Source organism: Fomitiporia mediterranea (genome assembly GCF_000271605.1).
Source record: "Fomitiporia mediterranea MF3/22 unplaced genomic scaffold FOMMEscaffold_10, whole genome shotgun sequence".
Taxonomy (NCBI): Eukaryota; Fungi; Basidiomycota; class Agaricomycetes; order Hymenochaetales; family Hymenochaetaceae; genus Fomitiporia; species Fomitiporia mediterranea.
Window position 1 is genome coordinate 394025 of NW_006760395.1, and position 27441 is coordinate 421465.

Genomic DNA, 27441 nt, shown 5'->3' on the forward strand with positions numbered 1-27441 from the left:
AGCCCGCTAGATGGGGTCAGGCGCCCATTGCTATCATCACCATACATACAGATGCAATAGATTAGATTGAAACGGATCTATTTTATCATCTCGTCAACTCCCCACAACTATGGTGAAAGTTTACAATTGTCATGCACAGCTACGCAATCTTGATACAACATGAAACAGCAATAAGCAAATGACAAAGCAGCCACAATACAATCAACTCAGAGCCACACATCCAACCTACATCTGAGGACAACTCATTGCAAATAATTCAGCCTTTACTTCGGAAAGTCGTTTAATCCCTTGCACCGAAGCTCAGCCCCTACTTCGGTATGCACCATATCCTCTGCCTCGGCTCCTGCCTTGCCTTGCACCTCTCCCTCTTCCTCGACTATTCGGAGAAACATTACCGGAGCCGTTATGATTAAGGGACATTGTGGTGGTATTAGAAGGTGCCTCAAATCTAAGAGCCTCGAGTGCACCATCAATATTAATGCTGACGTCTGGACTGGCCGGATTTGCGTCAGATTCTGGGCTGGCCGGCGATCCGTCAAGTATAGACTTCGTGTCAACTAAAGGAGCACGGACACTACAATACAATATTGGTGAGCAGATTCTCCAACATTCGTCTCATTAAGATACTGACAATTTTTGTCCAGGTCTTGCCCTATTGGAAAATGACTTTGACTGTCGTGAAAATTGTCCTCCCTTTGCCCCACGGCCAAACCGTATACTGGAAGGAACGAGTGAAAGGGAGCTCATTGAATTCGTTAGCCCATTCAATTCGTCATCAGGAGCTTGCACGGCGCCCGGCGCAGTCACTTGTCTGTGGAGATCCGCATTGTCCGGTATTTGGCTTCTTTGTGCTGTATGTTGCATTTCACTTGATTGCATCTCAATAGTAGAAATGTCTTTGACAGTTCCTGTTGACAATATTTCTTCGTCCGTATCGTCATTGTCGTTATCCGAATACCCGATGTCTTCTGTGTTCATTGCGTCATCTACATTCTCAGCAAGTTGACCATCTCTTGCTTTCCAAGAACCGCGGATCATGCTTGCACCCTCACCCCATTTCTTTAACAGTCCACCAACACCTTTATTCGTCACAGCAAAAAAGTACTCTTTCGGAAAGCCATGAGCTTGAATGAGGTGTAGTCTTCGCTTCTTCGGGTCTAAGAATTTCCGTGGACACGTTTCAAGATGACATGCGAACTGCGATATGACGCAAGGCAAATAAACTGTGAGTTAGGGGTATAAGGGGAGAAGGCTTGTTTGGAAGCGTACTATTTTCTCGCCACGTTCTTTCTTTATGAGTGCTAATGGATTGTGACATTCGGTCTGATGCTATGTAGTAAAATGTCAGGCGAGATTTCATAAGTCAGGGGTATCTAGGTAAACAATTAGGTCGGTTGAACTTACTAGTTCTAATAGCCTTATATTAGGGAACACGGCTGCGCAGCCTCGCTCCTCGCACACATGGGCGTGGTACTTCGCATAATGCACTTCAAGTTCATTCGAGTCCGCAAGGGCAGTTGGGGTATTGTGTGGTGGGTGGCAAGTTGGTGGAAGAGAACAGAACAACGGCGCTGTGCTAGAGGTAGTTTTCGTGAGGCGTATCGCTTTTGTTGTTGGAACCTGGTTCGGGGAGGATGAGGTCGGTTCGGACGAGTCTTCGAGGCTTGTTGCTTGTTCCCAAAGTCGCTTTGTTGACGATGAAGGGACGTTCATGAATGCAGGAGTCAAGTCACCTGCGGCACCGCCTGACAATGAGAAGCAGCTTCGCAAGTGACCAAGGACGCGTTAGCGCCCACGGAATAATTTTGAGTCACGTGCCTCAATAAACACAAAATCTAGAATTGCCTTTTCCGGAACCATTTCGATTGACAAAAATACTGTACAGCAATATGCGCGCTCCTTCAAGTTGGCTTATTTACGAAGATAATCACAAGCAGTTAATTTGGTACTTCACACAGAAGCCAGTTTCATTCAGTATATGTAGTGTTATACATGTACATACACTACGGAAAAACGTTAGCTTTTGACCAAGTCTTCTTTGCCAGCCAGCGAAGGACCACTATTCAGGATTTTCAATACGCTTGTAATTAACAGCACCGATAGACTTGATATTTCATATAACCGGAAATTGATTTCATTGCCACCAGTATCATGCTGAAACAAGCACAGGCAAACCGATCTCCAGTGCATTCTGAGTGAGTGTTCGTGTGCCGATAAATTTACTTGGAAGCTAGTCATGAGAGAGAGGGGGGAGATGGCAGGAAGAAAGCAAGAGATGTTGAGAGGGGAACGCAGTGTCTGAAGTTAACGGTCTACATCACCGCCATTTATTTGTAAGCATTGATAATTCATCTTTATGAGACACATTTTGGATCGCGTGTTTCAACCTGTTTGTTCCTGAGCTCCGAATCGGCTATTCGCCATTGGGTGGACACAAACGAACAATATAAGTAGCCCTTGAACGTCGACGATGCTTGCGGTCAGGTTGCGGATTTGTCTCAGAGAACAAGCTACAGAACTCATCATCATCACAAATGACGACAGCTTTGCTCCTGGGCACTAGATCGCTACTTAACCCCTCTCGTTCACCATCCTCTATTTCTCACTTGACCAAGTATCCTCGCAGAAATTGCTTTCCAATTAGTCCATGTCAACACAGGAGGTGCTTTAATATGGTGTCGAACACTGCCCGTCCTATTTTTGTTGTCGCTGGTGTCGGAAGTGGAGCAGGTATCACTTCTTATACAACTACTCATACGTCCTTTATTAACTCCTGTCCTCCCGTGTAGGAACCGGTGCTGCAGCCGCGTGTGTATTTTTATCATGAATAGTCTGGATATACTAACTATCGGCAGGAAATTATTCGCCAAAGAGGGATACAATGTAGCCCTTATTGCCAGAAACGCAGACCATCTGAAAAAGACGTCAGATGAGATTAATGCCGCTGGTGGAGAGGTAATCACAGTCCGTTTAAAAATTCTTCACGAGTATTAAGCATTTTCCAGGCCGCACCGTTCCCTATTGATGCATATGATCCTGCCTCTTTAAATTCCGCTTTCAACTCCATTGCTTCTCGATGGCCGGAGTCGCAGTTACGCAGCGCCCTCTGGAATGTGGGGCACGGCATTTGGAAGCCCTTTCTCCATGTCACAGACGAAGAAGTTAGAGAAATGCTCGACACGACTGTCCGCGCATCGTTCGCGTTCTCGCGCCTGGTCATTAATAAATTCAAAAAGAACGACATTAATGAAGCGGGGAAACGTGGAACGCTGATCTTCCAAGGAGCTACTGCCGCATTAAGGGGTAATTCCACCACAAGTATCTTTGCGGCGGGTAAATTTGGCACTCGTGCCTTGTCTCAAAGCTTGAATAAGGAATTCGGGAAGGATAATATACATGTGAGTCCCCTCTGACCAGTAATCTTGATCATTCATTTATGCCCCTTGAATTTCAGGTTGCACATGTAAGTCCACAAGAGCATCAATGACATTTTCTGATCATGAATTTTTCTTCGATTAATAGTCCGTTATTGATGGAGGTGGGCTTTTCTAATTCGTAACGATTGCCCGTGTTAAGTTCTAAACATAACTATAGTAATTTTGACGGATCGTTCGCGCGAGTGGCGTGAAGACACGTCCTGGGAGGCAAATGAGGACGCTCGCCTTAATCCAGGAAGTATTGCGAAAGTAAGCCTATTGTTTTCTAAGAATTGTTGTATAAAGTGATCTGAACTCATCTTCTCCGTATTTAGTCTTACCTTTATCTTACTAACCAAGATCGCTCCGCTTGGACATGGGAGCTAGACCTTCGTCCCGCCCACGAGACGTGGTAATCGGTGTTCGTGAGAGTTAAACTTAGCTGTTGATGCTATGTGTTTGGCGAAGTTTAAAGCGTTATTCAGAATTCTATCAACTTAAATACTTAGTATATGCGCATTGATCGAGTTCTTGTAACGGTTAGAGGACCTGAGTAGCGGTAAACAAGCTTGAACAGAATTTGAATCTTCGCACCATGTTTGGTTTTGACTCTCCAGCACCGCAGCTACAGTTTGTTTGCTTACCAATCAAACTGGAGATTTCTTTCCCAAACGCGTTACGACAAACCTTGCACCTAACTACAACAATCTAAGCTCTAAACTTCCTTTTTTTTTCACAATCTGCTTACGACCTCATATAATCCAAGTTCTTACAGGCTGGACTTTCGGAAATGAGTATTTACTTGGCACTGTTGAGAATTCACCCCTCTCACGTTAGTCTTTATCGAAGGTCAGTCCTTGGAAGGTGTCATGCCAGTGGTCATAGTGTGCAAAACCGGCCAAATGCGCTGCTTAAAGCACAGTCAAGAACATCAGCTATGAGAAACATGTGGTATGAGGCACAGTACAGTAGGAACAGCATCAGGCTGCCTGTTCTGCTTGCAAACTGTCAGAAATCGTCACAGAAGATGAACCAAGATCAGGTTCAACTGCACCAACAAATCACATACAATAAAGCTCAGTCAAGAGCATCGGCGAAGGGTAACCTTGCTGATTATCCCTGTGACCTTCTATTTCAATTCCCTCTCTCCACAGTGAGGTACAGCACTACCTTGTCTGCCCGTAATTTATGACAAGCTTTAAGGTTCAGCAATGGTTCACTAGGATCTTCAACGGGTTGCTCCAACTTCCTCTAGGCAGAGGATGCCGGCACCAGCGCTTCTGCTGAACAGCTCTCTTCTAGGGCATATCCGAATCATCTGGGAACCAGAAAAATTTGCCGTAGAAAAGCATCGATGTTCGGTTCCATTCACGTCTCGAAGATCTCTATCACAGAAGGGCTGATACTCCACGCGTCGAGCGCTGAAAAGCTTCAGCCTTTGCTCAGATGGGCTGTTTAATGTGCCAATTTGTCCCTGGATCATGCGCTGCAGACCTTTCTAAAGATTGCATCGATACGACACCGAAATGCGCTTAGTCGCATCCCCAGGAGCCGAAGAATACAAGTATTCGGGAAATGCTTTGACACGGCGCTACGAGTAATATGGGGGTGATCATCCACTGTTAAAACTTAAGGTCAGCTTGTGGGGAAGTTTCGAACTGACTCTGTTTTTGTTCATCCCTTTGAAGCGCGAAAGGACGTTAGCATCACCAGTATCTTCATCCCCACATCGTTCGAGCAGGACACAAGCATAATGAAGTCCCTCTATTCTCTTTCGCTCGTGATATTCTCCGCCCTCTTAGCTAGGGCACAAGTCATCCCACCAAAGACTTATCCTCCTAATGGAACATACTTCATTTACAACGTTCAATACAGGCGGGTTTTCGACGATTTCTTGTGGTTGAGTACGGAGGACAATCCCATTATTGGCTGGATCGCACATCCTCACACGCAATCGCCACTAAACCAACAGGTATCTCATGTTTGAAACTCGGGTATGGACACTGCTCTGACTTCCAACCCTAGTGGGTTGTGGAACCTGTAGGCAATTCGAGTGACCAGGTCACAATGCGCGTTATACAAACTATCGAGAACGACCCGCCTGCAGGCGGCTACGCCGTCAACGCCGTAAGTGTTAAGCTCTCGCTGTGAAAGTCTGTCTTATTCTCAACCGCTATCCCAGAATGGAAGAATTGTTCATGGCAAGACTAGTCAAGCATGGACTCTGCAGCCCGTTCCGAACGCTTGCCTACAATTTATGTAGGAATTTTTTCTTCTTTTTATGTACGCATATACCGAATGCATAGCTTATATACTTGATATCAACATTAAGGATTATCGACGGTAATAACGCGATAACACTAATCAATGGCACGGTTAGTAAAATTTACATCACCTTCCTAGTTCACTTATTGATTAATTGATGAAATTTATTAGACCGACGATGATTCACAAGGTCAATTGACCGTTGAAACCATCGACACTAATGTGACCAACCAGCGCTGGAGCTTCGTTCCGGATGACCAGATCGACAAATTCTTGGATGAAAATGGCACTAGTTGAATTCGACTCAGAGAAATCGAGATGACTGCTTGAGCGAGACATAACAACAAGTGCTGTTGATTTAAACAGCCTCCAAAGCTTGCCTTCTGAGAAGTATGATGTCTGTCTCGGTTTACATACCTTGTTGTAGACAATAATATTGGCTGTTTTCGGTTGAACACAGAACACAAATCACCAACAGATCCCCCCTAGTTCGTAGTGATTAATGTTTGGGAGGGCAGGGTGTCGATTTGAGTGCAAAATACAGAAGTCGAATGACCAGGAGGAAGAAGTCAATATACCAAGTACAAATAGCATCTAGCAGCCATTTTTGACCTGCACATCCGTTTACATCCTCCAGCTTTTAGTTTTAAACACACCATCGGATACTGTCAAAGATCAGAGCAAGTCAATATTAGACTACATGGACTACATAACTATTGTACAGTACAAAAAGTATTGTGGCATAGGATAATAACAAAGCAGTTTGGTACTCCGGACTAACGTCGACCGCCTCTCTTCCGCGTCAGTATTTTTGGTTAGCATATTTGCAAAAAGCTCGACACATTGTATTCATTGCATATGCAAGCCAGCAGTGCCGATAGTATGCCTGATATGATGGCCGTCACTGGGTAAAGCTCCAGCACCAAGCAGTCTTTCAATATCATAGTCATCCGCTGGTTCCACCATTAGCTCTCGGATTCTGTATTGTGAGAACAATTGCTCCATGGACAAGGAATCTACATGATTAAACATAAAAATAGGTGAAAAACTACTGAAATAATAATGCTTACTTGCTGCTCGCTCTATTTCGTTGAGTTCATCCTGTTCGATAGACGCTTGCAAAGACGTATCTGTAGCTGGAGCAGTATTATAGGGTAGGTTCTTGCCTGATCAAGCACAAAGAGTTAGCTCGCCACAAAAGTAAATTAGATGATGGTTGTAAAATAATATTACCTGTATATCGACGAAGAAGTCCCTGATCGGGCAGAGATATGAATGTCTGAATAGTTTTGGCGAATGAATTTATTCGCGGAACACTGAGGCCTGAAAACAAATATTCAGTCAGCAAATACTCAGCCCAAGCAATGCATTGGTCGCAATCCATTTTTCAATGGAATGTCGCACCACACAGACCTTCCATGCGGTGATCAAGAACACCCGAAACATATGCAATGCCCGACCAGTACTGCTCCATTCGCTGGAAAGCTTTTCTCAAAATCACCAGATTTTGTCGCGCAATCGAACACATGAATTGTTCTGCAGAGGGTGGCTCATCTGACACTGTCGACAGTGCGTCGGAGTTAAGTACGTTCTGGTCCAGGACATTACGTTTCATCTCGTGAATGAATGCGAGGCTGTCAAAGTTTAGTCAGTCAGCAACTGACGAGAAATACAGAGGAGCCAGCCAAATTACCACGCAACAAAAATCGGCTGGACGGAGAACGGGCTTCCGAGCTATTTATTGTATATCATAAGCTAAGAATATCATTTACGTAAAGAGGTTCTCTCTCACATAGGCACCCGATGAGAAGAGGTCTGCAAATACTAGACACTCGCTAATATTACGAGCACTCGAAAGCGAGAGTCTGATAGATCTCTGCATAGCCTGGGTCAGAGGCGCTTGCACTCCTGACTTCTCAATTAACTCTGGATGATACACAAGCGACATGACCGCGTTTGTCCACAAATGGAGTGTTAAGAAAGTGCCCTACGCGACACAATTGAGTATCTAACAGATTCGTTTCTTGCTCTCACTCACCCCATGACCGCGAGCTTCTTGGTGCTTGAAATTCTCCACGCTCCATTTCATTGTTTCGGGAAGCCCGGCATAGAACTGAACAAGCTGGGTTTGTAGTTCACTGAGGACGCTGGGGTCTGATTCACTCATCCCGACCAATGTACAAGGGCGTCCTCTTTGATTATTGAGGAAGGACGAGATTCGTCCGCATAATACCATTGCCCTTGCAAGATATTGGAATGGGACGGGCTCGACAAGTTCGTGTCTCGAGTTTGGATCGGTATTCCTCGCAGGATCGGGAAAGAAATCCTCATCCTTGGGTAGTGGAATCTCAATGATGTCCTCCGGAATTGCAGTAGGTCGCCCTCTTGCGAAAGATACGATCCGATCCTTTGATAGAATACGCCGTCATTAGTTCTTTACCAGTTTAAGATATTGATGTACCTACAGTTATGAACAGGCTCCAAAAGAGTAATCTCGTTCGGACAACATGTGCTCTTGATTCATAGAGGTCAGAAACCTAAAACGTCGTGAAGAGTTAGTTCAGCGTAAGTTTCGAAGTCGCCAATAAACTCCGACCCCATGTAGGCCCAAATCCGCGGACATGCGGAAGGCCATACTAAGACAAAAAGGTATTAGTAGGAGTCATCTGTGGAAACAGTTGCGCAATGTACCCCGAGTATTGCTTAAGTTGCAAAAGTCAATTGACAATCATGGCAAATAATAGGACAAACTTACCCACAATGCAGCTTCAGAATTCTGAGTATGATAAAGGTCAAATAGTTGATAGTAATACTCTTGACATAATCGTTACCTGACCATAAGAAGCCCATGCCAAGAGAAGAAGGCCAGTCACCGTGTCATGTGCAGGGAGATGTACTAGCGGAACGACGAGCTCCTGTGCCTTTGTTATAAATGGAGCAGAAGCCTGAATGAATAGTATGAAGAGTCAGACTTTGCATCACTGGCAAAAATTGTTCGTGCATTGGTACCTCCGCAGCTCTGCCTTCTGTACCCGGATGAAACCTTCGAAAATTTGTGTAAGCTAGAAGGACCCTGAAGAACCCCGGATATCGGGAGAAGTAGACATTGATGGTCACCTGGCGGCGATTGCACAAATACCTAGTTACACGCGATGATGAGCACAGCACACGCATACAAAAGAAGCGGCAACGTGCGTACAATTCATGAAAAATGCGGACATCGTCCCCGTTTCAAGACGCTCCTGCATACGCTTCTTACTTATGCTTGGAAAGTGTTGGCTCATTGTTCGGAAAAACGTATCGAGAAGAGGAAGGTGAACGCTCGGAACGGGCATACAATTCTCGTCGAAGATTTGCTCCGGCCAAGATGATGGAGGAGGCACATTTTGGTCACTGGGCACAGGTGCGCTGGCAACGAGCGGGGGTCGTGGTTGTAATTTCAATGAGATACGATTGATTCCTGGGCTGGGGGTTTAAAGAAGGTGAGTCGTCAGTACCGAGTTAAGTGAGAAAGAGTAGGAAAGAACGGACTGGATCGCCGTTGAGCCGGCCTAATCATGAAGATCAGTGCCAAATTATTTATGATACTCAATACAGAAGAGACGCACGAGGCGGTAGTAATACAATTCGAGGTCCTCTTTGGTGTCGGGATCTCCATCGACGAAAGCAGTTTGTGACTGCAGCGCACGCATCAATTGCTCATTTGAATTGGGATCTAAACCTGTGAATGCGAGAATTTCGGATGCGGAGTCGCCGAATGTGCTGTTGGTACAAGCACCCGGACTCGCTGAACTTGCAGAGTTTTGCGGTGGCCAGACATAGGGTTGGGTTGGTGTCACAGAATTATGCCATTGACTGTACGCAGTCATATTGCTCGGCACCGCGGTGAGTGCTCGATGACCAGAACCTCCATTACATTCCTTAAATTTCAATGTGAGCAAGTATCAGAATCCAGGTTAAGTTGGTCATGCGTACCCAACTAGCATTTCTTGGCACATTTTGTTGTACGGGATGGGGAGGATAGGCTGCAGGGCGTCGGGGCGGTCGTGCTGTCTGCTGTCCTCGTTCAACAGCTGCTGCAACAGCAGCTTCGCGTTCTAGGCGCTCTGCTTCCTCCATTTCTTTCCTGGTCCGCTTTCTCTTGCGACCGTCCGGCCTATAACACATAATTTCAGACATGCGTTACCATGCGGAATACTGATTCATCCAGGAAGGACCACGTACCATTGGCATTCAACATTAGCCGTTTCGCAAGCCTTGCAACGCGGACGCACTCCAGAGCAGCGCGCCCGCTTTGCACGACAGCGGAGGCAAGCTAATGGGACGCGGCGGTCCTTCTGTGCAGTTGAAGTAGCACCCAAGCTTGCCGCGCGGTGGTCAGAAACATGCCCGCTGCTCGATGAGCTCGCCGGAGACGCGTCGGTTGTTGCTGCACTGTTCATGGTTTCGTGTTTGTGGGCAGAGAATATAGTGGTAAAGCTTAAGATTGGCTGTGAGTAGAGAAGCGGAGACCTTATGCAGATGATAGTGTCACCTGATCGCATTAATTCAATTGACTCAGCGTTAGAACGGGTCAAACTCCCTCAATGGAAGCTTATGCAACGCGGGTTTTGTATTGCCGCCATTTGCCGGTCGGTAAGCCCCTCATCCCGTTCAATAGAAAGACAGTCAGATCCATCATCTCTCGGATGCTTTCCTGGTCATAAAACCGTTTCATCATGAAAAAATTATAAGTCGTGACCATATAATACAGTGTAGCATGAAAGTATATACCGGGGCCAATAGCGATCGAGTAATTTCCCTAAGCAACGTACCAGAGCATTTTCGCACCGACAGGCAACCAGGTCAAGTGCCACAGATTTTCAGTCCAATAATCATAAAGCGATCCTGCGCGCTCATATGTTTGCGAACAATTCGGCTCGTCGTTCCAGAAGAATACGTAAAAGAACAACACCAGAACCTTCTCAACATGAACGACGACAGGGGCAATGCTAGAGGTCCGCGGCCTTTTCAGTATCGGGCGTCGCCGTAGCACTCCTGCCAATGCGTGCGTTGAGCGAGACATAAGGATGCTTTATCGTGAAATATCGGAAGATCTGAGCGGACACCGCAAGAAGAACGAGAAACACACTGGGCCAATTCGGTCGAGGAGGTATGGGAGAAGTTAGACTCATCCGATATATCGCATCAAATGGAAGCGGGAATACGTACGTCGTGGACGAAAACCCGGGCACGTAGCGTGGAGCATCTTTTGAGGGCCACAAGAACGAGCCATATATGGATGCACTGTTCCCGAGGGAATTCACTATAGCAATAGCGACTGCACGCTTCTCTGCTGGATGCGGGATGACAGCGGAGACCCACAGTAGAGTGAGCGGACAAGCGGCATACACGCCTCCGACACCGAAGCATAGAAATGCGTATTGTACTTTCTTGTTGGTGGCAGCAACAGCTAAAAGACATGATGAGACGGTGATAAGAGGGTATAGAAGAGAAGAAACGTACTAATAATAAACGAAACGAAGCCAATACAAGCTGTGATTGTCACGTAGTGCCCACGTTCTCTGCGATAGTCCGATATAAAACAAAACACGAGGATACCAACAAGAGCGACACTGTATATCGGAATCGTCATGAACTGCAACGTGTAGCCCTTGTATCCAAGTTGGCCAACTAAGGCTACAGCCGGGCAAATGATGAGCCAAGTAGAATTTATCATTGATGTGAAAAATGTGAAACCTACTGGGAATGAAGTACTGGATAGTCTGCGACCCGGTTGCCAGCATGTACATAAAAATGAGTGGGTAGAGCCGCCATTCACGAAAAGACATTTTCAAAGACTCCGTGTGACTCGGCCGGGCGGCCTCTGCTCCAGAAGACGCAATGCCATCATGTAGAAGACGTTGAACGGCCAGGTTTCTCTCTTCATCAGTGAGCCATCGAGTCGTAGCAGGCCAATCCGGTAAAATTATCCACGCGAACAAGCCTGCTCCGGAGCTCGCGACACCTTCGATGAGCAGAAGCCAACGCCAACCAGCGATGCCGCGTGCACCATTTAGATTGTCGGTGATGACACCTGCGAGTAATCCAGAAAATGCGCCTGACACCGCAGTTGCTGTGTAATAGACAGAATATCTTCGAGCAAGTTCATGCATCTTGTACCATGATGACAGATAGAATGCGACACCAGGTGCGAACGCTGCCTCGACAATACCAAGGCAAAATCGCACTGCAGCAATTTGAGACCAGTTTTTACCAGCAGCCATGCATGCTGCTACTACTCCCCAGAAGAAACAAATTGCCGACAAGCTGCGTTGAAATTCGAAATAATCCCGGTAAGGATACACAGCAACGAAATTCAACGTAACTGAGACGTACTAAATGGATGGTCGAACGCGAGACAGTATCATGTTCGCGGGCACCTCGAATATAACATAAGAAATAAAGAATACGAGGAGGATGACGGAATATTGCTGTAGTATTTACTTGAGAATAATGCAATTGCCAAGGAGTGAAAAGAATACATACAGTAGAACTGAGATTCAGGTCTTCTTCCATACCACCACTCTTTGCATTGCCAATATTTGCCCGATCCAAATACGACAGAGTATAAAGTAACCAAACAGCTGGAACCTGAGGCGCAAGTCATTGTCAACAACCCGAAAGAGATCACTGTTAAGTACAGAAACATACTATACGCAGGTCCATCTTGCGAACGAGCCTCTTTTCAGCCTCAGTTCCAGGCTGATATGACTCCAGATTGACTGAGCTGTCTCGCCATTCAGCAACATCCTTACTTAGAGGCATTGTTGTCCTGTCGATATTGATATACGTCTCTGACCAGATGGAAGGAGGGAAGACGTAAAGTGCCTCTCAAGTAGCGGCCGGTTTATATATATTCCCGTCCGTCCTTCGGCGACCTGATTGAAATTATTTAGACTTGTCAGGTCAGGGACAAAAATAAATCCGCAAACGATCCTTACCGCTTCGGGATCACATCTTTATCGCGGCCAGTGATGAATCCAAGGTGTTCTCGGCGAAACACACTCAAGCACCCATACGTTTTTGTTCAACCTCAATGCGTCGTCGACTGGAACTTTATATCATTCCTGCCAAGGTCACGTGGAACACTAGGGAAGACGGGTTGATATACTTCCTATAGTGGGCACAGGTCAGATCCATTTCTACTACCGAACCGAACTCATAAGGGCAACATCCTTGATCCTCACGCCCAATAGGGTACATGTGTGTAGCCCCCCTAACAAGGTCTGAGTTCTCCGGTATTTCAGATTTTCAGATCGGGTCCCATAGCCTCCGGCGTTTGCATCAGTTTCCGGCCTTTGTGGGTCCAGTCTAAGCACAAGATCTTTGGCTGGTTGAGGATTATTATCCATATGGAATATCACGTCTCCAAACTTCCTTTAATTGTATCTGAAGAGCTTTGACTTAACGGACACCCTTACGAGGAGACCTTGTAGTTTCACAGCCTGCTAACTATCTTGCAAAAATATTTTCTCTATAATATGCCCTATTTTACACTGGGCTGCAATGCACAGAAAGAACGATATTTGGCTCAGCCGGGAAGGAGCTTAGGGTATCAGAAGTCCTTATTCAAGTCCATAATAATAGCTGCTTATCTTATAACAGAATATCGAGAGGAATGTATATATGCTCTGCTACCGCGACCGCAGCAGTAGTATTGGAGAACGTATTGTTTCCTATGAAACACCCTTCTTGCGCAAGAAATCCAAGATCCGCTGACTCTTCTTGAATGCTTGGTAACCAGTGCAGTTGTACACCGTTCGGGACCACAGGAAGCATTAGGTATTCGAGAAGCGAAATGCAACGACCGTGAAGGGCATCAATGGCGCAAAGGCATGTCATTCCGCCATACAATACCCGATCCTCTTTCTACACCGGATACACGAGTTTCCGTATTATGTAGCAATGTGTTGACTCACCTATATCTCCGCCCCACGGAAATCGGAGCAGCCAAGGTACAATTGATTTATGTAGAGTAAACACCCTTCGTCTCGAGCACTGAGCACCATAACTGTCTTAAAATTTTCCGGAAATTTCCAAAAGCTTGGTTTATTGAACCATTTTTATGGTGCAAGTCATGATTGGTCGTTTTACGCGGCCCTGGTCTGGTGTGTTTATTGAGGATTCCATTTTCATGCATTTAGGACATGCGCCACTGGCGACTAGTTGCATAGTTCCGCGTGTAATTCCTCACTTCCGGTCGACGGAGTTAGGAATCTCATTTTATGGACATATTTCCAATGAGGTCGCGTGGATCCATTCATTAGAATCTCCATCAACCTCTTTCATATCGTGGCATCACGAACGCCGCGTATGCAAAATCTACTCCCCCTTCCTTGTTCCGACGAAGCTATTGAAATTAAGTTAGTCTCAATGACCCATATTTCAAAACATCAGCCTTTGCGGTGAAGGCACCTTTTAGCCCCTATGAAATGACCATGCAAAAACATGAGAATACTGAGAATTTTCTCAACGCGGAGTTACATGCAATTCACTATTACTTTAGGCCTTTCCAGTTGACCCAAAGAGATCAAAGAAACGCTCGCACACGGCTGCAAAGACTTCTGTGCTCTCCTCTACCGCTTCTGGAAAGGGCTTGCTTCGCAGAGCCTCCGAGAGCGTCTTCACATACGGATCGCGGGCCCAGCTGTTGATGTTGATTTTGCTTATGCCATTCGCGATGCATTCCTTAAAGAGCTCATCAGGGAGTTCGTCCGTTCCGTGTAGGCAGAGTGGAACTTTGCCATTGAACCGCGAGCGAAGATCTTTCAGGCTGCAAGGCAATGAGGGATTCATAAATCGGGAGAAGCTAATGGAGCGGTAAATAGGGAATTACACACATCTCTTGACGAAAGTTCGGGGGATTGAGATACGATCCATGTAGATTGCCGATACTCGGTGAGAGAATTGCTGCATCAGTCTGTGTCATGAATGTCTGTGCCTTTTCTGGGTTCGTAAGCTTTGCGTCAGAAATCATTCGCAAGCCTGCCTCCCCGCCTTCAAGCCTTCCGAGCTCAACCTCAACAGCGACGCCGAACTTGGTTGCTCGCTCGACGTGCGGACGAGCGAGTGCTATGTTCTCTTCGTCTGTCTGATGGGTAATGAGTGTATCAGAGAGGACAAAATAAACGACAGTATCCGCAGGAGTGGATACGAACATCGGCATGGCTTGCATCGACCATAATACTGTCGAATGGTATGCCTTGCTCTGCAAGTCTGAGAGCAAGGTCGATATGCTCCGGATCAGTAGCATGATCGAGATGGACAGCGATGGGAACGGATGCCTGACGTGCTCTGTCACAGGGTGTGGTCTAGTACGTACTACTTCTCAAACCTTGATTAGGCTGCTCACGCGTTGAGGCAAAACTGAAGGAAGGGAGCTCCACCATAGGCAAGGGTCACAGGAAAGAACTGGATAATAGCAGGACTCTGCTTGCGTTCGGCGGCTCTCACGAGGCCAATGACAGACTGAGCGTCGTAGCTATTGCAGAGTAGAAGTTAGATATCGGAACCAATGCACCGCAAACTCTAGAGTACCAGATCTGGGCAAGTATTCCATATCCCCCCACCTCGGCCTTACGTAGAATATTTAGAGTAAGGTTGTTGTCCAAGGTCATGATGGCGGGAATAGAAAGGCGTGATTATGGAACCCTGGGGAACTATGGTCTATTCATACCTACAGCATCTCGAAGTGGTCTGTGCTGAATTCAACTCTCCGGGAGAATGGCTGTGTCCGGAAAGAAAGGTTCGGCGCGTACGGAAGGTTCTGCACGTGAGTCCACAAAATGGCCCCATTTGGAAATGTCCCTGTCGCACGCTGCCCGAAGCTAATTCTGAGAGAGCAATAATAACGAACGAGATAACGAGAGAGAGAGGAGGCTTTACTTGCTGGGTGCACACGAACCTTGAGCCGTGCAGCCGGTTGAGTCAATCCGGAACAATGTCGAGACGGGGAGGAGGAACGGAGAAAACGGTGGGCGGATCGGTTTTTGTGCCACAGCCGGCGGAAATCTCAAATCGATGCCGAGTGACAGGGAGGACTTAGGTCTTTCTCTCGAGTCCTCCTATCCATCTTGCCCCCGACAGTCGTGCGCTCCGCGAGAGTGTATAAATTCTGAGCTTTACACCGTGTGATGCTCTCTCAATTCCCTTGCCCGTTTGCTTCCCCACCGGAGCCACTCTGCCCCCCTTGCAGCGACGTGCGCGTTAATGTCCTCTGACAGAACTGTTGTGCTCATTACTGGCGCCAGTGGCTGGCTGGGCGGTCTACTTGCTCAAGAACTTCTGAGAGATTCAAGGACGCCTAATGTGCATCTCGTCCTTGCTGACATCATTGAACCCAAGGCGGGAGGCACTAGAGTCATTACGGTGAAGGCCGACCTCACCCAGAAAGCACCTGTGGAGCAGCTCTTCAGGACTGAGTTTGGCCTGCCAGATACGATTTATGCACTCCATGGCATCATGTCACGCGGTGCTGAAGACAACTTCGACCTCGGTCTCAAGGCATGTCTGTTTTTTTTTCTAGACTTGCCCGTGTGGCATTTAGTTTGACACATCGTATCACCTGGTGGATAGGTTAACATTGACTCCGTACGCCTTCTGTTGGATGCCGCACGCCACGAGGGCACCGCGGCGGGCCGTCAAATCAAATTCATCTTCTCTTCTTCCCTCGCTGTCTACGGCGGTCAGCTGCCGGACATCGTTACCCCTTCAACAATAGCAACTCCGGAGGGCGCATATGGAACAGGAAAGCTCGTCTCAGAACTGCTCATAAACGAATATACCCGACGTGGATTTGTCGACGGTCGCATCATGCGTCTGCCCACTATAGTAGTCCGCCCGGGTCCCCCTTCCAACGCAACGTCCGCATTCCTCTCGGGTATCGTCCGCGAACCTTTGCAAGGTATAGAAGCTATTTGCCCTGTCGGATCCTCTTTAGACTCTCCTGAGCTGGAGCTTGCCGCATGGCTTGCATCCCCTGAGACGACAATCAAGAACTTCGTTCATGCTAAGGTGAATATGTTATTTCCCAATGCAAATAAAGAATAATATGGCTTATGTTTACTTTCTCGCGGCGAAGCACGTTCCAGCGGACAGGTTCCTTCCGTACACACGTGTCGTCTGCTTGCCTGGCTTCTGCGCTACCGTGAGAGACGAGATTGACGCTCTTGCCAAAGTCGCTGGACTCGACGCGGTCAAGCTCATCAAGTTCGAGGATAACCCAATGAACCGCCGCATTGTTAGCTCTTGGCCAGCGCGGTTTGACAACTCCTACGCTCTCGGTCTCGGATTCTCTGTTGACGAGGGAGGTATGATCCCCATTGTGGAGCGTTTCAAGCGCGACCTTGAGACTAGCCATGCATAGATTGCGTCGATATGCCCGGAAGATATAAATGGTAACAAGTTGAAACAGGTATTTTTATGATGTGTATATTTGTCACGCAGACTTTGTTTCCTCGGATTCAGGATTGATAGAATTGATTTTAAAGAAAATAGGAATTTTGTAACTTTACAAATTAGTCAAGTACAAGAATTGAAGAAACTCTTTCACCACTCAATGACATCGGGGAAGAACTTGGCAATCAGGCCTTCGTAATACGGTCGAAGCTCAGCGGGGTCAAGAGACTCGTCACACTTGCTATACAAGTCATACGGGTTGAAGGCCTTGACAGCCACAAGAAGCTTTTCGTCGCGAGCATTTGCCAAATGCATATATGCTCCTTCACGATGCCACCTAAATGTATAGTCAGAGTCTATATTGAGAAGCAATTGAATGAGTGGTGCTGACGGATAGAAGCTGTGGTATCGGATCATCGCGAGGCCTTCATCTGGTAATGTGCTTTGCTCCTTAAGGACGTGGTAAAGGTACTAGTGTGCCATTTCAGTAACGAAATTAAACTCGACTGCAGGAAAGTTACGCTAACCTCATCGTGGCCCCAGGCAAGCATCACATTCTCGAACCCACAGTGTGGCTTGTAAATCCCATATTCAGTTGAGTATACGGGATCATGAGCATCCGGGTTGTTGTCAAATGTATCTGGGTAAATGTTTTTATCGGAGAAGGCACACCCAACGACGAATGTATCCTAATCATGTGTGTTTCAGTGTGACCGGGCGGGAATCTGAGATAAAATAGACGAACCCCAGTCACATCCCATTGGCCTCTACGATAACGAAGTGTAAGCGCAAGTAAGTCCGTTTATTATTTAGTCAAAAATACAGAGGAGACGTAAACCCACTCGGAGCCGAATATGTAAAGCAACTTTCCAAGGTCATGAACCAAGCCAACGACCTATCCCAATTAGTTGACTTGACAAAGTGCTCCGAGCGTGAGATATTTGCCTATGACGTACCTGCATCCACTCCGGCTTGCCGTCTCGGCGAATGGCCTCTGCCGTCTGCAGAAGGTGTTGGATCTGAGTGAGATTTATCTATCGTCCGAGGCACATGAAGATCAGGTTGGCTTATAAGTCTATCAATCAATAAAGAGTCGATCGTACATCAGGGTCGGAATCATCGACGAGCGTATTAAGCTTTTCCATGGCTTCCCAAATGCCTTCACGGAAAAACAATAGCAGTTACGGGGATAGTTAGGTAAGAACACTAAATTAAGGTGATGACATACCCATCCGTGCTCGCATGTTCTTCCGGAACTCTACCCTCGCTTTGATGTTGAACTCAACTGTTTGCTTTTCTGACCAAAGACGTCAGTTTTATTTCGTCACAAGTTAGGTTCAACCTACCGTGCTGCTCTTTGTAAAACGCTTTTACACGATCGCAAGCTTCTTCGTACTTCCGGAACTGGTCCTTGTCCTTATTGGCATCGAACTCGGATTTGTCACTCCACAGACGCGCTTTGAGTTTGTTAACTGTAAAGTAGATTAGAAGCACGAACACAAAGCTTAACAGCGCGTAAAGGGTTTAACATACCATCGTCGACAGCATCGGACGCCTCATCGAAAGCTCGCCCGTCTCTCGAAGGAATTGCGTTGATAATAGCTGGCATAAGTGGTACACGTCTTACTTGTTTAAGAGGAGCTGAGATTTTGGAGCAGTGACGGAACTCGCAGCTTTATACCATCGAGCACAGGCGGTTAATGACGGACATGATGTCTGAACTACATATCCCCGTAATGGAGCAATGTATCGTTCAATTACGCTTCTCGGGAAATTGGGGTGCAGTTGTGGACTGTGTTGACGGTTATCATTACGGATAACTTGCATATGTAACTGTGATCGGAACTTGCAAACGGTCCGATAGAGTTAGCACGAGACTGTGGCGCCCATGCCGTCTTTTGGTCAGGATGAAGACTAAGAAGAATAACAGTACCAACGTTCCGGAAGATGAACTGAACCACCATATGTCCGCCTACAGCCGCTTAATCTGCCTTAACAGTAAATTGGGAATATCTTTATGATCCACGGAAGCAAAGAGGAAGGCGTGGGGCTCCGTCTTAGATAGAAGTTCTTCGATACCGCCGGCGGCCGGATGTGAGGGTTTTCTTTAGAAAACAGAGTCTTGTTGGTTACTTGCTTTCCTTGGCGAAGACGACGAATCCCGCGTCGCAGAAAGACTTGCTAACTTTACATTTATTCAGTCGGGAGAAACGTGAAGTTTGTTTCGACGTCTCCCGCTGAATTGAAAACAATCGGATTAGTAAGCATATGCATTGTTTATTTCCATTTAAAGAAGTAAGCTTCGGGGTGGGCTACTAATAGCCGTCCTCAATTCACTTGCAAGGGCAAGGGAGACTTGCAGCTTGGCACAGGGAAAAGAACCAACACCCCAAAACCTTAACTCCTGCCTTATGTAGTTCCCTCCGTGCAAGTCTGTGCAATTTTGCACAAGTGCTCTCGAGTGCTTGTGCAGACTTGCGAAGTGTCGGAGTTTAAAATAAACAAAGAATTCCCTCACCAAAACCAACGTAAATCATGATTAGCGTGACAGAACACTGTAAATAACACAGTCCCGTGACTGCATAGAATGAGCACAAGTGTGAAATAAGTGAAATATATCCATTTTATCATATCTTACACTCTCCATTCTCCTTCTGAAATGGCCCTGTTAGCATATAACAGTATGCAAAATGCTTTAAACATTGGATCTTTTGCTTTTTACCAGACTTTATACACTAAAACAGACAAGGATTTACTCATAGGCATGTTTCTTACATACAAAGCTCATTGCTTACTGCTTCAAGCTTGTCCTTCAGACTGTGGTCCATATGACACATCCTATTCAGAAGATTTCCTGAGTAATTTACTATATAACATGTCAGATTTGATTTTTAAATCATTCTTCAGGTAAATCTCAAGGTTATGAATCATATACATGCCACTACACTCTCTCATCTGTCATACATCTTTTAGACTCAACTGTGAGTCATTCAAGGTCTTAACTGATCTTATTAAGGATGATGAAGTGTTTAGAATTACTGGTACAAAGTGAGTTCCTACATGTCTTATCCTATAGTCAAAACTACATGTATGTTCTAATGTACAGAGTATAAGCACTACCTTGGATGCAGCTTGCTGTCTTCCTTATACATAACAGATCCTCAACATGTATCAAGGTTGCTGAGATGGCATCAGTTGCAGAGGGTACAGTATACTTGTATTGTGTAAGAGTTACTACTGCTTTCTGCTGGCTCTATCCTTGTTTTATCACTTGACCAGAAGGAGAGTAATGTTAAGCACTAAAGATTAGAATGTAGAATAAAGGGTTTCCTGGATGTATTAGTATGCTAGATGGATTCCTCATCCCTCTTACTACAAAGCCAAGGAAATATGAGTTTTAATACTTCTGTAGGAAGAAGTTCTATACTGTGAGTTTATTTTTATGTTCTCCTTTCTTTTAATACTTAATTTTAAGTATATAGAATTGTAAAGGTTGCTTTATAAGGAATCTGCAACAACAAAAAATGTTTTACCCATTATAACTTAGGATGGCCTGGAAATGTGTAGGATACTACTGTGTTCTGTGACTCTTGTGTCTGGCAATTCAAAGGAGACCATTTTTCAAAGGAGGAATTTCTTTTAGCTGATAAGAGTATGTTTTTTTTGACTTTATATCTCAATATACAATACCTCACATTCTTACATTACTGTATCAACAGGTTATCCTCTTATACAGTTTACTATACAGCCTTTTACTGAAAGCAATCTTACAAACAAACTGGAAGAGGCTTGCTACTACTACTATTTTAATTTTGCACTCTTACATTCTTACATTACTATTAAGTATACCTTTAGTATGCTCAAAGGCTGCTTTCCTTCCCTTTAGTACCTTCTAGACACTAATATTAATGTTATTTACACAACAATTGAAGCTCTTTTAGTGCTTCATAACATCCTTATTAATATTAATAATGATCCTACTAACATCTTGGATTATAATAGAGAGGAGGATGCTAATATTTTTGCTCAAGACATTAATGACTCAGACAAAGGAGCAGCCTGAATAAGAAGAGAAATTAATCAAATGACAGATACACACCTCTATTATACTGGATTACATTGTTGTAAATGTCTTATAAAGTATATAGATGGACTTTAGACACTAGGTGATATACTCAGGCACTAGGTCTTTTGGAAAAATGAATGTATGTTCTATTTCTAATATAATTACATAGTGATTTATTTGTACACATTTAATACACTCTACCCTACTTTCTTAAAGTATATTACTGTGTACTTTGCCTGTATTGTTGTATAAGACACTGTAATCCTTCCTTGAAACATATCCTTACATATTTTGCCTGTATTGTTGTACAAGATACTGTAATTCTACTTTCTTAAAGTATATGTAAGCTAGTCTTACTACTTAGTATAACAGAGATGTCTGATAGTGTTACTAATGTTATAAATCTCCTCAGTAAGGTCAACTGTCAGGTCCTACTCTACTAGATTGTCTGAGTCTTGTATCTGACAGTACTGCTCAAGTTTTGAATAATACAATTCTTCCATATTCTGCATCTCCTGTATCTTTGTAGTCTGATCTTTAGACTACATTCTCTTGTAGTAAACTTCCTCCTCCTTCTCATCCTTAGCCCTTTCATATGTAAAACACTTAGTATCAAGCTAAGTAGATTCTTTTTAATGTTCTTGTTAAGAAAACAGGGCCTCTTGTTAGGACACAAACATTTATTAGTATATATAGTGTAGACCAGGTGTTAAGCTAAGCTTAACATTACACCCTTTTAGTAAAGAGGTTCTATATATGGTCTACTATATATGGTAATCCCTTACATAATGTCAAGCTTAGAGCAGTCAGGGGTTTGATCCTAATATAGAGTTGTCTGTAAGCAAAAGTATTAGGCTGAGAATAAGCTTCCTAAAAGGGGGGGAGTGAATTTCTTAGTTGCTTAGAATACTAGGGCTAGGACTCTATATTAGGATATCTCTCCCTACCTCTAAAGACTGTTAAGGTTAAGCTAGAAATAGTAACCCTTAGGGTCAAACTCTATATACTAGTCATATAAGAACACATGACTCTAGAGAGGAGAGTAATGTTAGAACACAAACATTTATTAGTATATATAGTGTAAACCAGGTATTAAGTCAAGCTTAACATTACACCCTTTTAGTAAAGAGGTTCTATGTATAGTCTACTATATATAGTAATCCCTCACATAGATGTTAGTAACAGTGTAGAGGGGACTTGAAGGCTCAGTAAGGGGACTCAGGCTACAACTATCCTACATAACAGAAATATAGAACACAAGTACTAAAACATAGTTAGAACTTGTAGAACAGGTAGAGAGAGAGAGTGAGACAAGAGTAGAGTATATAGAGTAAGTCTAAGAGTACAGGACTATCTAGAGTAGACAAGATCAAGACTATAAAACTAGTCTGATCTTGTACACTTATATATACTAAACTATATAAGAGTACTCAGAGAGTATGAGCTACTAAGAATAATAAGCTACAAAGAATGAAAGAAAGGAAGGTCAAAGATAAAGGTATAAAGAATGAAGGGATAGACAAAGGGTAAGAGACTATAGAATGAACAAAGAATGAAGGGGTGGTCAAAGGAATAGAATAATAAAGTAAGGAAGGGTAGTAGTAAGAGTTAGTATACATATAGTTTATAGACAGTACTCTTAAGGGACAGAAGTCCTAAGTTTCAGTATAGAAGGGTGTAGAACCCTTAGAACTGAAGGTATGAGAGTAGAGAACTGTAACATTACTCTCTCTCTAAAACTAATTGTTTTAATTAGTAAACATTAGGCTTGGTTAGCAGTTTAAGTATAAGTTAGAATAGTAGGGTTTAGAAATCTGTAAGGCAGAGTTGATACAGAGCACCTGGATGAAGTTAATAGAAGTCTCAGATCACCTTAGTAGTATAGGTGAGATTCTCAGCAGGTTCCCAAGTATGTTTCTCAACTAAGTATCCCTTCTAGTAGATAAGGAACTTGAGCTTTCTATACACTAGCTTAGTATCTACTACATACTCTACTTTGTATTCCAGTTTGAAACTAATAAGTTCTGGTAAAGATAGTAGGAGTCTTTATTATGAAGGAAAACCTGGATTGTAGTACTAAGACAGTAGAACCTTATTAAACACTAGGTGTATATACTTCTATACTGTTAGAAGTTAGAGTTTGTAGACAGAGGCACTAACCTTCTTTTCAATAATAAAGGGTCTAAAGTGCTTGTTGTCCAACTTCTTTATTAGACAATCTATAGTTAGGTTAGTAGCTTCTAGTATAACTTTGTCCCTAAACTAGTAATCCTTAGCTACAAATCTCTTCTAATTGTAGTTCTACTTTATTACTTATACTACCTTCTCTAAAAGAGCTCATACATCTTTCCTAGTCTTGTATATCTGTTCTACAAAGTCTGTTACAGATTCAGAACTACTGTTCTAGTTTAGAACTGTCCCCTAGTATGAATGTCTCTTATAATTAAGAAAGAACAGGGACTGTCCTATTATAGAGTGTTACTAGTTATTATGTATAAATTCTGCCAGAGCTAACTATTCAGACTAATCTAATTACTAATAATTAATAAACATTTAGAGGTAGAGCTCAATCTCCTAATTAACTTACTCAGTTTGACTGTCAGTCTGTAAGTAATATGTAGTAGAAGGGTTCCCTTGAATTCTGAGAAGTACATACAAGTCCTGTATAAATTTTGACTCAAATTGTAGTCTACAATTGTGAATAAGCTTCTGAGGGAGTCTGTACAACTAGAAGATGTAATCCTAATAAATGTGTACTATGTCTTTAGAAGTGAGTTCTGTTCAGGTCAGAACTGTATAGACTTACTTAGAGAATCAGTCAACAATTACACAGATAGTGTTGTAACCCTAAGACTTAGGTAGCTTACTAATCAGGTCTACTATAATCTGACTGTAGAACATTTGGGCTAACACAAAACACAGGAACTTATTACTTGGAACTACTAGTAGCTAGGAATGTAGAGGGAAATTCTAAAGTATATGACTGGTTATAATATGTGTCAACAGACTAAGGCCTACTAGACAAGGGTTTAGACCCTTCTACATCTGTATCAGATCCTAGATCACTCTTAGGAAGAAGTCTTTGTAATGAGTTTGAACAATGTCCTTCTACAGCTTCCAATCCTTTAGAATGTATAGTCAGCCTTTCTAGTAAACCTGTCTATCCTTATCCTTCTCCTAATCCTTAGTTTACTTCTCTAGCTGCTTTACTACAACCTGGTCCTGTGTGTGTCTTAGAGCTTACTATATATAAGTAACAAAGTTGACATTCTTGGATTTGAGTCAGATCTCTTAGATTGTCTCAGACACAAAACAGGAATTGTCTAGGAGAACAAGATTTTTGTTATTATTCTCTCCTCTTTCATAACCTACTTGTCTTAAGAGTAAATCAGCTTTCATTATTTGTGTTCCAGGTTTGTAAGTTAGAGCAAAGTCATAGTTCTGTAGTTCTAACATTTAGTAAGCTTAGTAGTGGTTGAGCTTTTGAGGCACCTGAAAGTACTAGAGATTAAGGTGATCACTCTAAATCTTAAACTTCTGTACAGTACTGAGGAGATATTAATACTACTCCTCTAGAGAACAGACAATTGTAAGGAGTTCCTTATTATAGATAGAGTAGTTCTGTTCTATTATAGAGAGGGATTCTGATTAGAACACTATCAGACACTACTTTCTGTTAATGAATTAGGACTGTACTACTCTATTTGTAAAGTTGGAAGAGTTAGCTTCAACTCAGAACTTGTCTACAACTGTTAGAACTGTTAATACAGGCTTACTAGTAATAGCTTACTTGAGAGACTTGAATACAGACTACTACTAATTATTCTATTACTAAGGAACATCTTTACTAGTAAGATTGTAAAGGGGCTAGGTAATAGTACTAAAGCTGTAAATGAAGCATTAATAGTAGTTTACAAACCTAAGGAATACTTAGACCTGTTTCAGGTTCTAAGGTTACAGCTAGTTCCAAACTGTAGTTACCTTTGCTGGATCCATACAGACCTCTCTTCTACTAATTACAAAGCCTAGATAATCTACTGACTCTTGTATAAAAGAGTACTTTACTTCTTAAAGGAATAGTTTATTATCTTAGAGTTATTGTAGAACTACTCAGATTAGTTAGTAATAGTACTTAACTGTCTGAGTAAAGATCAGAATGTTGTCTAAATACACACTAACATACTCTGAGTTAATCAGATTTGTGAGAATGTGATTCATGAATGACTAGAATGTTGCAGGCAAGTTAGTTAGTTTAAAGAACATTATAGTTAGTTTGTACAATCTGTAATTGGTTCAGAACACAGTCTTCTACTCATCTCTGTCTTGGATCCAAATATTATTATACTCTTACCAAATGTCCAACTTAGTGAAAACCCTGGATGTATGTATCTTATTAATGAGCTTCTGAATCAGGGGGAGTAGGTACTTGTTTTTAACAGTACCCTTATTAAGACAACAATAATCCTAAACTAGGTAGAGCTTCCTATCTTTCTTTTTGACAAAGAAGAAAGGGGAGGCTATAAGGGACTTTAAGGGTTAGATCTGACTATTCTGAAGATTTTCCTGAAGGAACTTGTCAAGCACCTCCTACTTGTCTCTGTTGAGTAGGTAGACCTTACAATCCTTAGGTTGGAAACTCTTAGTCAATTCAATTATATAGTTCTAGGGACAGTATTTAGAAAGCTAGTCAAATTCCTCTTTACTAAAGACTTTAGGGAACTCTTGGACAAAATCTGGTAGGCTGAGTCTATGTGTGTTCTAGAGTAGAGTTGTTCTGAGAGGGTTCTAGACTGGTTCTGTCTCAGACATCCTTTAGATTGACTCTGTTTCACCTTGACTAGAATATATGTCTACATATCTATCCTAGTTAAAGAAGAACAACTAGTCACCTTTATTAGAACTGTTAGTAACATTAGAAGTGTTTGTATCTACTTAGAACAGTAGTGTAAGGTAGTTGTAAGACTTGGGACACTGATTGAATGTGAGTGTCTACTCTAACTAGTTAATAGTAGGGTTGTAAGCCTTAAGCCATTTGAATCTAATAAAGACATCTGTCTTTCTAAGGTTAGTGACTCTAAACTCAATACTTTCCTTATGATTCTGAATAGTCATCTATAGTTGAACAAACTCAGTAATCTAACTATTTCAGTTCAGGATTCTGTCCACATTGTATACTAGGATTAGAAGTAGAACATGTTGAGTAGGAAGGTAGTGTTCCTATATAAAGGCCTTATTAATGTATAAGCTAGTACATTCACTATCTACTAAAGCTATTGTTTGGATCTGAGAGGATCCTGAGAAGGGAGCTAAGAGGATAGGGACCTAGAGTTAGTACCTAGAACATTCTTAGATAAACTACTACTTGTTCTGAAGGGAACATACAGCTTGTACAGCCTTGTTGTCTGAGAGAGTAAGTATATGTACTAACATTTCCTTATTAACCTCTCTCTTTTAACAAGGACAGACTCATGTCCTCAGCTGTAAACTCAGCTGAGACTATCCCTGCTTAATACTATAGACAAACTACTGAGTAGTAAACAGGGCTAGGTAGTATTCTAAACATTCTAAGATCTTAGAATGTAGAAGTAGTAGGTTAGATTGTGTGGATTTAGACTTAGATAAAGTGTGAAGAGAAGAATCAAAAGAATCAGAAGAAATAAGAGAACTATCTACTTTTGTTTTCAACTTTTTTCTTTCTAATAAATAATTTTGTTGATTTACTTTTTCTACTTTTTCTGCTTTTCTTACTTTATTTACTTCTAATCCTACAGTGTTCATTGAATCAAAAGTGACTATTAAAAAATCTGAGTCATAACCCTTCAGTACTACATTCACTGTTAGGCCTCTACAAAATTCTAGAGTATGTAGTCAGAGTCTGAGAGTTCTGAGGTGACTTCCAGATTTGCAGAAAAGGCTTCTTACTACAAATCCTGCTTGTTACTCATTATTACTCTAATGACCTAACAGATATACTGTTACTTCTGTGAGCAGTCCTTAATTTGGTACCCTGACTTTCTGTAGGTAAAGTATACTCCTTACTTTTAGACTTCTCTAATGTTTATCAGAACAGATTGATTGTGAATTACAAACAGATTAATTTAAGGGCTCAGAACTGTTAGAGCCAGATGTATGTACAAGTGTTCTACACAGACTTAACACATCCAAGCTACAGCTTGGTTGAAGGAAATAGTGTGTGTCTTCCACTTAGTGTAAGTGATCAGTTCTAGTATCATTCTGAGAATCTTATTAACTAGT

At 43.2% G+C, this 27441-nt stretch overlaps 8 protein-coding genes across 8 annotated transcripts; 3 read left to right on the plus strand and 5 right to left on the minus strand.

Moving 5' to 3' along the window:
* Positions 1-263: 263 nt before the first annotated feature.
* Positions 264-1713, minus strand: FOMMEDRAFT_30705 (uncharacterized protein; the record flags this gene model as incomplete). Its single annotated transcript, XM_007269403.1, is given in 5 exon segments — positions 264-376; positions 396-574; positions 632-1197; positions 1270-1329; positions 1405-1713. 5 exon segments carry the CDS (start codon positions 1711-1713, stop codon positions 264-266), a joined length of 1227 nt encoding a protein of 408 aa, XP_007269465.1.
* A 959-nt stretch (positions 1714-2672) lies between these two features.
* FOMMEDRAFT_159586 (short-chain dehydrogenase/reductase SDR) lies at positions 2673-3832 on the plus strand (the record flags this gene model as incomplete). Its single annotated transcript, XM_007269404.1, has 8 exons — positions 2673-2730; positions 2790-2808; positions 2856-2955; positions 3006-3398; positions 3455-3463; positions 3523-3538; positions 3595-3686; positions 3752-3832. 8 exons carry the CDS (start codon positions 2673-2675, stop codon positions 3830-3832), a joined length of 768 nt encoding a protein of 255 aa, XP_007269466.1.
* Positions 3833-5169: 1337 nt separating this feature from the next.
* On the plus strand, positions 5170-5978 carry FOMMEDRAFT_30707 (uncharacterized protein; the record flags this gene model as incomplete). Its single annotated transcript, XM_007269405.1, has 4 exons — positions 5170-5388; positions 5442-5543; positions 5723-5791; positions 5853-5978. The coding sequence occupies 4 exons, from the start codon at positions 5170-5172 to the stop codon at positions 5976-5978; spliced, it is 516 nt and encodes a 171-aa protein (XP_007269467.1).
* A 552-nt stretch (positions 5979-6530) lies between these two features.
* On the minus strand, positions 6531-10123 carry FOMMEDRAFT_159588 (uncharacterized protein; the record flags this gene model as incomplete). Its single annotated transcript, XM_007269406.1, has 18 exons — positions 6531-6697; positions 6752-6847; positions 6915-7004; positions 7095-7315; positions 7375-7415; positions 7474-7668; positions 7720-8088; positions 8147-8218; positions 8278-8317; positions 8373-8383; positions 8437-8457; positions 8513-8626; positions 8691-8798; positions 8858-9146; positions 9213-9232; positions 9290-9601; positions 9657-9837; positions 9906-10123. The coding sequence occupies 18 exons, from the start codon at positions 10121-10123 to the stop codon at positions 6531-6533; spliced, it is 2565 nt and encodes an 854-aa protein (XP_007269468.1).
* Positions 10124-10379: 256 nt separating this feature from the next.
* FOMMEDRAFT_22478 (MFS general substrate transporter) lies at positions 10380-12728 on the minus strand. Its single transcript, XM_007269407.1, has 8 exons — positions 12665-12728; positions 12375-12601; positions 12210-12314; positions 12060-12154; positions 11425-11990; positions 11187-11360; positions 10893-11133; positions 10380-10811 (listed from the first exon to the last, which is right to left on the minus strand). Exons 2-8 carry the CDS (start codon positions 12486-12488, stop codon positions 10673-10675), a joined length of 1434 nt encoding a protein of 477 aa, XP_007269469.1. The 5' UTR covers positions 12489-12601; positions 12665-12728; the 3' UTR covers positions 10380-10672.
* A 1484-nt stretch (positions 12729-14212) lies between these two features.
* FOMMEDRAFT_112333 (aldolase) lies at positions 14213-15340 on the minus strand (the record flags this gene model as incomplete). Its single annotated transcript, XM_007269408.1, has 5 exons — positions 14213-14496; positions 14564-14814; positions 14882-15017; positions 15076-15204; positions 15261-15340. 5 exons carry the CDS (start codon positions 15338-15340, stop codon positions 14226-14228), a joined length of 867 nt encoding a protein of 288 aa, XP_007269470.1. The 3' UTR covers positions 14213-14225.
* A 592-nt stretch (positions 15341-15932) lies between these two features.
* On the plus strand, positions 15933-17088 carry FOMMEDRAFT_136167 (NAD-binding protein; the record flags this gene model as incomplete). Its single annotated transcript, XM_007269409.1, has 3 exons — positions 15933-16226; positions 16299-16736; positions 16804-17088. The coding sequence occupies 3 exons, from the start codon at positions 15933-15935 to the stop codon at positions 17086-17088; spliced, it is 1017 nt and encodes a 338-aa protein (XP_007269471.1).
* A 182-nt stretch (positions 17089-17270) lies between these two features.
* FOMMEDRAFT_92526 (DUF706-domain-containing protein) lies at positions 17271-18729 on the minus strand (the record flags this gene model as incomplete). Its single annotated transcript, XM_007269410.1, has 10 exons — positions 17271-17457; positions 17512-17591; positions 17648-17809; positions 17866-17887; positions 17963-18015; positions 18077-18154; positions 18224-18279; positions 18349-18417; positions 18467-18592; positions 18654-18729. 10 exons carry the CDS (start codon positions 18727-18729, stop codon positions 17271-17273), a joined length of 909 nt encoding a protein of 302 aa, XP_007269472.1.
* Between the last annotated feature and the right edge of the window lie 8712 nt (positions 18730-27441).

Excerpts from the sequence above, each read along its gene's own strand:
- FOMMEDRAFT_22478 (XM_007269407.1), bottom strand. The coding sequence starts at position 12,488 with ATGCCTCTAAGTAAGGATGTTGCTGAATGGCGAGACAGCTCAGTCAAT. Across the intron at positions 11,991-12,059 it reads CGCGTTCGACCATCCATTTA|CTTGTCGGCAATTTGTTTCT; the intron begins GTACGTCTCAGT and ends ATTTCAACGCAG. Across the intron at positions 10,812-10,892 it reads CCCGGGTTTTCGTCCACGAC|TGTGTTTCTCGTTCTTCTTG; the intron begins GTACGTATTCCC and ends GAATTGGCCCAG.